The following is an 11,960-nucleotide window of genomic DNA, read 5'->3' as shown; positions in this document are numbered from 1 at the left end:
CAAAGCCAGGGGACTGGAGGAACAGTGAGCCGCCCCGCCTCGCGGCGGCGCGAGCGAGCAAGCCCCGCCCAGCCGTCCTGACCCGCCCTCGAGGCCCGGCCGCGCGCACGACAGCGCCTCGGGTCGCTTTACGGCACCGGCCCCCCATAAACATGGCGCCGCGCACGGCAGCGCCCTGATTCGCTTTACGGCATCCGTCCCTCACCATCGTGGCGGGCGGGGCGGGGTGTGGCACGTCCGGAAAGGAGAAGGCCGGGCAGCCGGGTGCCAGTGGTCATGTGATGGGGAAGATGGCTGCGTTCCCGTGGTAAGGAGGCGGCGGCGGGAGCGGTCCCTGCTGCAGCGGCCGCCCCAGGCTGGTGGTCCCGCGAGTGCCACGTTCCTGCTCGCCTCCGGGGCGGCTGGCGGGGGCTGCGCCGCAGGGAAGGGCCGGAACCCGGTGCGCGGCTCGGGGCAGCCCTGGACAGCCCGGCCGTCCGCCCCGGGCCGCCGCCGTGTCCCGGAGCCTGGTCTGGGCTGTCAAGTGGCCCGCGCGTCCTCCTGTGTGCAGGGCACGCCCTCGCTCGTGGGCCTCCGGGGGACCGGGCGGCGCTCGAGGAGGCCGGGCCGGGGCGGGGCGGGGGGCAAGGGACCGTGAGGGGAACAGCGGGCCCGGAGGGTCAGGCGGTGGGGCTCTGGTGCCCCGAGGGTCAGGCGGAGGGGTGGGACCTCGGGCAACGACTGATGGGGACAGTGGGATTATTCGGGACGAGCTCCTTCATCAAAGGCTCCTCCACCCCTCAGCTTCCTTTGAAATAGGAACAGGGCTTGAAGGAGGCTCTGTGCCTTTTGGGAAACCAGTAAGCATGAAGCTCCCAAAACGTGAGAAACTCCCAGAAAGATACTGCAGTCAGTATTGGGACTTGAACTCCGGGCCTGGTGCTCTCACTTGGTTTTGCTTTCACTCAAGGTTGGTGCTCCACCACTTAAACCAGGCCTCCACCTCAGGATTTTTCGTTGTTAATTGGAGATACCAGTTTCAGAAACTTTTCTGATGGGCTGACCTCAAACCAAGATCCTCAGAGTTCAACCTCCTGAGTAGCTAAGACTTGAGTATGAGCCACCAACATCCACCTTATGGTTGGATTTTTAAACTAGAAACAGACATCACATTCTCATTCATGTGTAGTCTTCAGAGTTCCTAACAGTCCAGAGGGTAGGCATTTCTATGATCCCAGCATGTTTGTCTTTCAGTTTTCCCACCAATATGTTGCTCCTTTAAAAGGAACAGGGCTCAGAAATGAGTGTGGTAATTTATACCTGCAATCCCAGTCACCCAGAGGAGAAAGAATTATCTCAATTTGAAGCTGTCCAAAGCTAATGGAGGAGACCCTACCTGAAAAACAAAAACAAAAGGAGTGTGGCTGAAGTAATATAGCAAGCTGGCCCCTGATTGCAAATCACAATACTGGGGGGGGGGGGGGGCAGGGGAAAGCTTGTTATTACCAGAGCCTGGAGCAGGATGGCAGGAATATGTAGGAAGTTTAAGCAAGTGGAGGAGGTCTGCAGAGAACATGTTGTTTACACCTGTCAAGGTAGCTAACTAGCTTGCTTGCTTCATTTGTGGGGCTTGAATTCTGGGCCTGGGCACTGTGTCTTAGCTCTCTACCTCAAGGCTATCTCTCTACCATTTTGAGCCACAGTGCCACTTCCAGTTTTCTGGTGGTTCACTGGAGATAAAGAGTCTCGTGGATTTTCCTGCCCGGGATGGCTTTGAACCAAGATCTTCAGATCTCAGCTTCCTGAGTAGCTAAGATGACAGGTGTGAGCCACTGATGCCTGGCCAGTGTTTAGTTTTAATTCCTCCTAAGTTAGTGTTTCCAGTGAGAAAACAGAGGCAGATGAGTGTTGACTTAAAGTTGTTCAGGCCACAGAGGAGTGGAGGTTTTGAACCCAGTACCTAGGACACAATCCTTATCTGCCAGACCTCAGGCCTAGCTCCTAGGCCGAGCACCATCTCTGAGCTGACCCTGTTCTCTTGCTGCAGGCACTCCCGGAACCGGAACTACAAGGCAGAATTGGCATCCTGCCGCCTGGAGGCCGTGCAGTTGGAGTGTGGTGACTATCACCCGCTGAAACCCATCACGGTGAGTACCCCCCAGTGCTTGGTTACCCACACTACCCCAAGGCTCAGTGAGCACCCTAAGGCTCTGAGGTTGTACTGACTCAAGAAATGGAAGAAGATATCTTCTGCCTCTTCCTGTCATCTCAGGCAGCTTGGCTGCCTTCCACTCAGCCCACCGTACCCCCCAACTCTTCCACTTCCTGCTCAACTGTCCCTGAGGCCTAGTGAGGAACAGGTAGCCCAGTTTGGAGGGCTCAGCAAGCTATACTTTGTAACACTTGCCATGAGCTATCCATTCATGAAAAGAAAAGGCTACAGCTGGGGCTCTTGGGGAAGTGCTTAGTGTGAGCCACTAGTGTCTAGCTGTGAAGTTCATACTGAATGTTTTCACAGTCCACACACCCTAATTCATGATTCTCCCTACGCCACCACTGCCAGGCAGATGGCCTGATGGCTCCTGAGAACTGTCAGTGCCCCTTTGCCAGTCTGGGGAAGGAGGAACTGAGATGGAACAGTTCTGGTGTGGCTCTTGGCTGCTAGGCTCCTTGCTGAAGTGAAGGAAGGTTGTGTGTATACAGAGGTGTGAGCTGCAGTTCCTGGGTACAGAGTTTCGGAGTAGGGGCTAAGCCTGGCATGGTCACTTTGAGGTTCTTCCTGGATCTTTGTGTGGGGCCTGTGCCTGGTTAGTTTTGGCAGCATCGGTTTTGAAGGATCAATGAGTGATGAGCGATTAGCTGGTCAGTCGACTGGTAGTGCTGAGGAGGGAGGAGTCTTGGGGGCTCCTAGTCTTCCTGCCTCCCAGTAGCTTCCAAATCATTTTTCAAACCCTTCCTAGCTAACTCCCCGCCTTCCCTTCCCACAAGCTGTGCTTGCCATTGATGGGATTTGTCACAAAAAGTAAGCCCCACCCGTAACCCCCTGCAGGTTGATAAGCCAGGGTGTCAGTCCAGCCGCCCCGAGAGGAAGGGACCCTGTGAGTGACACAAGGGGAGGTGACAGGACCTCCACAAACTTCCCCACAGGTCACAGAGTCCAAAACAAAGAAGGTGAGCCGGAAAGGAAGCACGTCGTCCACCTCTTCCTCATCCTCCAGTTCCGTGGCGGACCCGCTGAGCAGCGTCCTTGAGGGCACGGACCCTCTCTCCATGTTTGCAGCCACCGTGGACCCTGCAGCTGTGGCAGTAGCCACGGTAATGTGTCCTGGACTCCCTGGCCACTGGTGTGTGTGTGGGGAAATGGGCTTCCGTTTGAGGATGCATGATTTGTGTGCAGGGTGAGTTCTGTCTGTGACAACCCAGGTCAATCCAATGTCACCAGGGTCTTTGTAGAGGCTGGGGGGTGGGGGAATCTCTAAGTCAGTCTTTTTTTTTTTTTTTAATTTAAATTTTAGTTCTTATGCTGGTTCTGGCACCTGATCTCAGGGCCTGGTCTCCCAGAGTTGTATTTGCTCAAGGCTAGCACTCTACCACTTGAGCCTTAGCTCTACTTCTGGTGTGTTGTTTTTTGGTTGTTTTTTTTTTGGGGGGGGTGGCTAATTGGGGCAAAGATTTTCCTGCCTGGGCTGGCTTCAAACCACAATCCTTAGACCTTAGCCTCCTGAGTAGCTAGGATGACAGGCATGAGCCACCAGTACCCAGATCCTTATGTTTAAAACATCTCCAAATGGGTCCAGGAGTTTGGCCTAGAGGTTGGAGTGCTTACCTAGCATGCAGGAAGACCCAGATTCAATTCCTTGGTACCACATACCTAGAAAAAAAAGCTGGAAGTGGTGCAGTGGCTCAAGTGGTAGAGCACTAGCCCTGAGGAAAGCCCAGGGACAGTGCTCAGGCCCTGAGTTCAAGCCCTGGCAAAAAAAGAAAAAAAAAAATCTCAAAATGTATGAGTTGGATGAGTGTGCTGGGATCCACCTGGCCCTATACAGGCTGCAGAGAGTGGTTGCCTCTGAGCTACACTCAGTGCTACTTTGCTTTTTCTGTGGTTACCTAAGGGACTGGCTGATGTGTGCCAGCTGTACAGAACAGCCCCCCATCCTGTTCTCCACCCTGGAGTATGTCCCCAAGATTGTGCCCAAGGACCTTTCTCCTCATTCATAAGCAGCTTGTCTGCTGCCTTACCTCACACTTAGTTCTTCATTTAAGGAGATGGGCATGGCCTGTGGAGAGGGCAAGTCACCTCCATGCCAGGACCTGGCCAGCTGCTGCTCCAGAACCCCCATTGAGCCTCTACTTTGTATTGTTTTTACAGAAGTCTAGCCATCTTTGTGCCTGATTTTGGCTTGACAGTCTCTGGGGGGAGCTTCCTGTGTTGTTTTGGGTCACAGGCTCATTTGTAAGCTGTGGTTCTAGGCAAAAGGTCCTGAAATGATGTTTGCAGCACTGTAAGCTGGTGTCCGGCCCTCAGGGCAGGGCCTGGTCGCCCCTGCCACAGCCTATGCTGAAGGGGAGTCTCAACATCTTGCTCCTCAGGACAGTGCCAGGAAGAAGCGAGACCAAGATGACAGCTCCGTAGTGGGATCTGATTTTGAGCCCTGGGCCAGCAAGCGGGGGGAAATCCTGGCCCGATACACCACCACTGAGAGGCTCTCCATCGTGAGTACCCAAGGCCCCCCACTGCTGCCCAGCTCCTCCGATCTGGGTGGGTGGGAGAACTCAAGGGGGTTGGTTTATAGCAGGATTAGGGTAGTGGATCCCCTCAAAGGGAGGATGAGTGGTGTAGGGAGATGAGGGCCCCCTGGAGGCCAATGCATGCCTCCAGTTCATCCCTGGCCACAGCACATGCTCCTGCATCTGGAAGCTTGCTGGCCACCAGGCAAGGCAACTGGCTTCCATAGGATGCCTATGGATGTGTGGGGCATGTGGCTTTCCCTCCCCTGGGAATGGGCTTCCCACCCAGGGAAGCAGGTGGGCCTGTGGCACTTCAGGTCCTCCCCTGGGAGGCGAGAGCACCAGGAGTGGCACTTGTCTCCTTCCAAGAGGAGGCTTGGAGGAGGGGAGGCAGGGTGTGCAGGGCTGGGGATGGGGTGGATGGGCTGTCTTTCCTGCTGCTCTGCCAGAATTAGACTTAATGGATGGAAGAAAGGGAACTAAGTGGACTCTTCCATTCAAGGGCCTCCTGGAGGACTTAGTCTTAAAGGGAGTCTGGGGAGCTGCAAGGGAGGCCTGGAAGTAGAGCCTTTGCTACCTCCCTCTTCCTGCAGAGGGACCAGCAGAGTGACAGGCAGGCCAAATTATTGGATTGTTTTTAATTTATTTTTTTTTAATTTTTTTTAATTTTTTTTATTGTAATTAGTAAAAGGGTTACATGATATTTGCCAGATCGAAAGTGCATTAATTCACATACATTGATACCCTTTCACATGTCTTGGTACCCAGTCCATTAATTCACATGTCTTGGTACCCATTCCATTAATTTATTTTTTGAATGCATATAGTGAGCCCAGAGCAGTCAGTGGTTTCCACAAGAGTCCACTCCAGTCTAGAGAGCTGGCCATCACAGCCACCCCACCTGCCCTGCATCTGGGGGTGGAGACCAGAGAGGCCTCAGCTGGCCAAAGTGACCCAGCCAGTGTGGTTGCGGTGCAGAAGTGGGATGGGCACCCATTTTCTGTTAGGTGACTATTGACATGGCAGATGTTTGACTCACCTGAGAGTGAAGTGAGGTGAAAGTGAGACCTCGAATTTCCTCCTTTGAAAATCCGTCCCTCCCCCCCCCCCCACTTAAGCACACATAATGGCTCAATTTGGGGAAACAGTGGCCCTGTTGCTTTTACATTGAAACAACATTTCATGACTCTTTGTCTCTGCAGAATCTGTTTATGGGCTCTGAGAAAGGTAAGATGAGTTCTTGTTGTTGTTTTGCTGGGAAATTAGGCTAATGCGGGATGAGGCCCCAGAATTTCTTTGAGCTTCCCTTAGTTTCTTCTTGGTTAGTGGGTTAATAGATCCTGTCTCTCTCGGGTGAAGGCGAGTGTTACTTTGGGGACATGACAGATGACATATGATGTCCCACTCCTGCTCTGCAGTTGGAGATGGTACAGTGGAGGTACAAAAAGAGAATCCTATCAGTGCCACCCTTAAGGTGATGATGGTTTTAGCTGGAGTCTTCAGAGACCATGATGTCATGAGGGTCCTCATGAATGGGCTCCGGCCCTTACACGAAGGGCCCAGGGAACTCACATGCCCTTTACGAAGCATAAGCTGGGACCTTTGCACACACTGAACCCACTGGCACCTTTATCTTGAACTTTCAGATTCCCAAATTGAGAGGAATGGCTTTCTGCCATTCATTAGTTGTAGGTAGGACTGAGGGCACCTGTATCCTTTGGCCCCTGCCAGTGGCAGCAGCTGTGATGGCAAATGTTAGGATGAAGCCATCTAGCTCTGTTGCGGCCCCCTCCCTCTACCTCTGGCACACAGGGAAGTTGTTGAGCTAGTTTGGGGTACATATGCCATGCTGAAGACAGGTGTGAGGTAAACTGTGATGTGGGGACTTCGGGCATCCTTTCTCTTGGAGAGAACACGCAAACGCGGGGGCTCCTCTTCCCTAGGCCGCTCTGCTCCTGTGGGGCAGCCACTAAGTGGAAATCCTCGGAGCTTTGCTCGCCCAGGAAGTGATCTTTCCGATCATGAGCCCCTGCCATCTCTGCCTGGGGCTGGAGATTGAAGGATGCTATTCACAGCATGGGTAGGGTGGTGCAGGGGGAAAACCACCAGTGTTGTGTGTATGTGTGTGTGAGACCTGTGTCCCTTCTGTGCAGGCAAAGCGGGGACAGCAGCATCCGCCATGTCAGAGAAGGTCCGTACGCGGTTGGAGGAGCTGGATGACTTTGAGGAGGTAAGAAGCTGTGGTGATGGGGGGTGTGGCGTGCTTCATACCTTTTGCCAAGTGAGCCCCATCTGTGGCTGCTCCAGACCCGGTCAGAGAGGGTGCCCTCAGAGGCGTTCAGCCCCTCGGCCAGGCATCTGGTCCTCTGTACCATAACTTCTATGAGAGCCAAGAAGAATGTTGACTAGCATTTTGAGCAAAACCACCTCTGCTGAACTTTGCATTAAGTCTCAATGCTGCCCCTTCCTGATATAACAGTGACATAGGTGCTGTGCCTGTCCAGAGAGCATAAGCACACAAGTACAGGCACTGCTTAGTCAGCTGTGGTGGTGGCTGAGCTGGGCTGCTTGGGCCTGACTCACTGTTCTGGGAGGAAAACCTAGAGCCGTCAATGTGGAGGACTGTGGACAGAGAGAAGCAGTCAGAACCCAGCTGTTGTGAAGAGTCAGGGGTAAGACAGGCTCCCCATTTCCCTCTGCCCACACCTCTGTCTCTTTACCCAGGGGTCCCAGAAGGAGCTTCTGAACCTGACGCAGCAGGACTATGTGAACCGCATAGAGGAGCTCAACCAGTCATTGAAGGACGCCTGGGCCTCAGACCAGAAAGTGAAGGCTCTGAAAATAGTCATCCAGGTCTGGGGGTGTGGGGTGACGCTACCCCTAACCCTTCCCCCATGCACAGATTTCCTTCTAAAACTTCTCAGTTTGGATTTGTTGCAGCCAGTCTTTAGGATCCAGCATTTCTTCATCTGTCCCAGCTTTCCATGCTTGATGTGAAAGGCCATGATGATTAATGTGTCTTGAGGTCACGAGCCCCAGGGCCAGCCACTGTGTGCAGCTGCACAGGTTGAGCCCTGTCCAGTTCCAGGAAGCAGCTGTGACCCTGGATTATAAATTTTGGATACCCCCAGGCGAAACAGTATGTAGGCCTTGATTTGTGTGTTCTGCAGACTGAGCAATGGACTCTCTGGTTTCCTTGACCAGGTTGACCTGATAAATTAAGGACTAATGGCATGTCTGATCAATTTTTGTGCTAGGGAAAGAGATTTGTACTGTTAGGAGGGTATTAATACACTAACACTTGAGTGAGTTGATTCCTGCAAGGAAAACAGCTCCTCCTTTTTTATTTTTTATTTATTTATTTTTTTGCCAGTCCTGGGCTTGAGCTCAGGGCCTGAGCATTGTCCTTAGATTTTCTCAAGGCCAGAGCTCTACCACTTGAGCCTCAGCCCCACTTCCAGCTTTTTTCTATGTATGTGGTACTGAGGAATTGAAACCTGGGACTTCTAGGCTAAACTCCTGGCCCAGCTCCTACTTTTTATAAAGATGTTGGCCAGAATTGCTCCAAGATTTACTGCGGGGTCATTGACATACGGTAAAAAAAAAAATGATTTTGGTAGTCCTGGGGTTTGAACTTATGACCTGGGCACTGTCCCTGAGCTGCTTTTGCTCAAGGCTAGTACTCAACCATTTGAACCATAGTTTCACTTCTAACTTTTCCTGTTGATATTGTACTGAGGAATTGAACCCAGGGCTTCATGCATGCTAGGTAAACACTTTACCACTGAGCCATATTCCTAGCCCTGTTGGTCAAAATTACAGGGTGCTAAGTTTAGTTCTTCAAGGGCATTGTAGGGATTGCTAGCACTTGGCATGGCAAGAGACAGCCAGCATGGAGAGAAACACCTTCAGGGAGAATCAGGAGTGAGAGTCTAAGTAACAGAGACAAGTTTGTGAAGTTGGGGTATACTAACTGGCAAATCCTGACCAAGCAGAAATAAAGCAGAAGAGGCCAGCTGGAGAGCCAGAGCACCAGCAGTGAGGGGCGGGGGGCATTGAAGGCTGAGCCTGGTGCATCTGAGACAGAGAATCCCCAGTGAGTCTTCCTCTTTCGTGGCTTTCCAGAGCCTTCCCTGGTAGGCTCTATGAACAGTTGGGAGTCCATGTGTGAGAAGTACCACAGTTTGCCTAGCATGGGTTCACGGCAAGTCCCTCGCCTGGTTATTAGAAGCCATCGGTGATGTGGATCCAGGGCCCTGCCTTGAGAGACATGCCAGGTGAATCTTTCGCTCCTCTCTTGCAGTGTTCCAAGCTCCTCTCAGATACTAGCGTGATTCAGTTCTACCCCAGCAAGTTCGTCCTCATCACTGACATACTCGACACATTCGGTAAGTGCCAGTTGGGCAGAATACCTACTTTGCAGTTCGATTCTGCCATATGAAGTAAGAAAGTCCTGAGGGGACCAACCCTGCTCAGGCCCATTGTCGAAGGTTCTGCTCTTTGTCATATTTTTAATTCACATCTGTCATTGTACATGTCAGTCCTGGCGTTCATTGTGTAGTAACCGGGGCAGAGACCTGCGTGAGGGCAACCTTAGTCGCTTAACATTTCTTTGTGCCGGGAACTTTCAAATGCCAGCTACTTGCAGCTACTTTGAAATACCAAATTGTCGTTGGTCGTAGTGACTCGTGTCATAGGGTGCTGCAGCGGGTTATTTGGGAAGAAGTTCAGGTGCTGGTTTCCTGACCTTCGGTTAGGCTGACCAGACACATAGTTGAGATGGGCTCAGTTCCTCAGGGCATCTGGAGCCCTCACTGTTGACAACTGGCAGTTGGTCACCTCCTGCCTCTTAAGGAAAGAGTTTTGGAGGTCCAGTCCATGATGGGGTGGGTCTTTGGGTCCGTAAGAGGCAGCACATCCTGTTGGGAGCCTGTGGAGACTAAATGCATTTACCCCATGGCCAGAAGGCAGAAGGGACAGAGAGAGGCAGAAATCCCACTCTGCCCTTGAAGCCACACCCCCAGTGACCTAAACACCTCCCACTAGGCCCCCCAAAAAGTCCATTGCCTTGCATTGTCATGCTTATGGCTAAAACTTTGTCATGTGGACCTCTAGGAAATGTTTCAGATGGACAGTAGCACTGGACTTGGCCTCTCTTCCCTGCCTTGCAAGGTCCCTGTCTCAGGAAGTAGAGCTGCCCTATAACCCTTTGCTCAGGCTCAAGAGCTGCAGCATCACTTAGGGCTTGCAGCTCAGTCTCCTAAAGCTCTTCCCTGCTTAGACTTTAGCCTCTGAGGCCTTCATGCTGCATCATAGCTGCCTGGGTCCCCACTTTAAGGGTTTTACAGCCAGGAGGAATGTTTAAACCCCAGGCCCACAGCCTAGAGTTGCAGGAGGCCCCTGGGAATGCCACTAGCAGTTTGCCCAACCCAAGCAACTCCCCACACCCTGGTCTATCCATGATCATTACAGGAAGGTGACCCAAAGGATTCGGCAGTGTTGCCATCCTTTGAGGTTTGGCGTCTGGGCAGAGGCAAGGGGAGCTGAGGGCTCCCAGCCCAGCAGATCTTATCCTCAGCAGAGCTGACCTGTCAGAAAATAAACTCAGTTGGAGACTGAATCAGGTCTGCACAGACCAGGCCTCTGTAGGTGGAGGCAGGGAACCTGAATGAATTAGCTCCCAGAAGTGACAACCCCTGATCAACCTGGGAAATGTAGATGTGGGCATTATTGGCTTATTATTAGGAAGGTTCCAGGACTGGTCTCGGGAATCACAAGTCCATTGTTATTGAGACTTGAAAGAATAAACACTTGGTAGTCTTTTAAGCTTGGGTCAAAACACCTGGTCTCAGCTAGACTCAGCCCACAAGCTGTCATTTTTAATCTGTGGAATAAAACCAGGAGTAGAAGGCAGAATGCCAAGCATGTTCTGTTAAGTGCATCAAGAGACCCAAGACTCCTCAGTGAAATTCAGAGGGTTAAAAAAAGATCACTTTTCTTATTCTCATAGAACAAAATGTCCCCTCTTTCATTAGTAGTAGCAATTTCAGTGTGGTATATACCTGTAATTCCAGCTGCTTAAGAGACAGATTGCAGTTCCAAGTCCAGCCTGAGCAAAAACTTACTGAGACGCGCTTCCCAAAACAGGCTGGGTGTGATGTATGTCTGCGGGCTCAGCTACTGAATATATGAGGATCATGGTCTGAGGCCAGCTCAGGTGGAAACATGAGAGCCTATATGAAAAACAGACTGGAACCGAATGGCTGGAGCTCTTGCCTAGGAAGTGCAAGGCTGTGAGTTCAGACCTCAGTACTTCAAAAATAAATAAACCCAAGAACAGAGATTGCTTAGCCTTTGTCCACTAGGTGGCAGCATCCCACCACAAATTAGGGTGTGCCTGGAGGATGATACCCTTGTCCCTAAACATAGCCTGTGTTCCTCTTCCCTCAGGAAAGCTGGTGTATGAGCGCATCTTTTCCATGTGCATGGACAACCGCAGCACCCTGCCAGGTAACACACAATTGTCATTGCAAGGTCTGACTGTCTCAGGCTTTACTGAACTGATAAAGAGCTTGATTTTGATGTATTAAGGGCATGTTTGAAGACTTGGCAGCATCTCAGTCTTCCAAAATGTTGGGTTGGCCAAAGGCCCAGCTGCAGACTGGGGCAAGGAATGGGAATACTGAGGTGTAGAGAGAGACTGCCACGCTGCTACTGTCTCAGTGCCCTCCACTGCTTGGCATGCTGCTAGCTCCCTACAAAGCCTTCTATCCTGAGAAGCAAATTGCTCAAGAAAACTTTATTCATATAAATCAATAGTAACAGATGCTTTAAATAGACAGTCTATACCCAAGTGCATTTGGCATTAAATTTATCACCAATCAATTTTAAATTCTCAGGAGGGTCTAATGAGTATAAGTGGATGATGAATTTCCTTTGTCATATCTGATAATGACTGTGTCTGGGGAGGCATGGCTTTCAGCTGCAGCTTTGTTCGTATCCTTTCTTAACTCCTGAGTTCTGCTGCAGGAAAACCTGCTCATTTGTCACCCCTCCTCTCTCTGCTCCTCACAGCCATCTTCCTAGAAGCCCAAGAGACTGTTAGTCTGTGTTCCTCTTTTTCCTCCCTTTCCTCTCCTTCTTCTGTCTTCCCTGCCCCTTTCCTTGTATCTACCCACCTGCCCACCCATCCATCCATCCATTTGTCCATCCACCCAGTGCTTATTGAATGCTGTTGGGTACCAAGCTTTTCA

At 51.6% G+C, this 11,960-nt stretch overlaps 1 protein-coding gene across 2 annotated transcripts in view; it reads left to right on the top strand.

The window, feature by feature from the left end:
* Positions 1-203: 203 nt before the first annotated feature.
* Vps35l (VPS35 endosomal protein sorting factor like) overlaps positions 204-11,960 on the top strand; it is a 46,768-nt gene continuing 35,011 nt past the window's right edge. Inside the window, exons 1-9 of one of the 2 annotated variants that reach the window (XM_090358095.1) lie at positions 204-307; positions 2,027-2,126; positions 3,127-3,294; positions 4,570-4,692; positions 5,910-5,934; positions 6,861-6,937; positions 7,432-7,560; positions 9,011-9,095; positions 11,158-11,217. In XM_090358095.1, the coding sequence (XP_090214221.1) occupies positions 282-307; positions 2,027-2,126; positions 3,127-3,294; positions 4,570-4,692; positions 5,910-5,934; positions 6,861-6,937; positions 7,432-7,560; positions 9,011-9,095; positions 11,158-11,217 (793 nt within the window). In that variant the 5' untranslated portion in view covers positions 204-281. Of the gene's footprint in view, positions 308-741; positions 950-2,026; positions 2,127-3,126; positions 3,295-4,569; positions 4,693-5,909; positions 5,935-6,860; positions 6,938-7,431; positions 7,561-9,010; positions 9,096-11,157; positions 11,218-11,960 lie in introns of those variants that run through there. The other variant, XM_090358094.1, reaches the window with a different exon arrangement.

The sequence above is a fragment of the Megascapheus bottae genome, chromosome 25, assembly GCF_031878675.1.
Source record: "Megascapheus bottae isolate mThoBot1 chromosome 25, mThoBot2.hap1, whole genome shotgun sequence".
In the NCBI taxonomy this organism is placed as follows: domain Eukaryota; kingdom Metazoa; phylum Chordata; class Mammalia; order Rodentia; family Geomyidae; genus Megascapheus; species Megascapheus bottae.
Note: the sequence above shows the minus strand (reverse complement) of the source record. Positions and strands in the feature narration are given on the sequence as shown.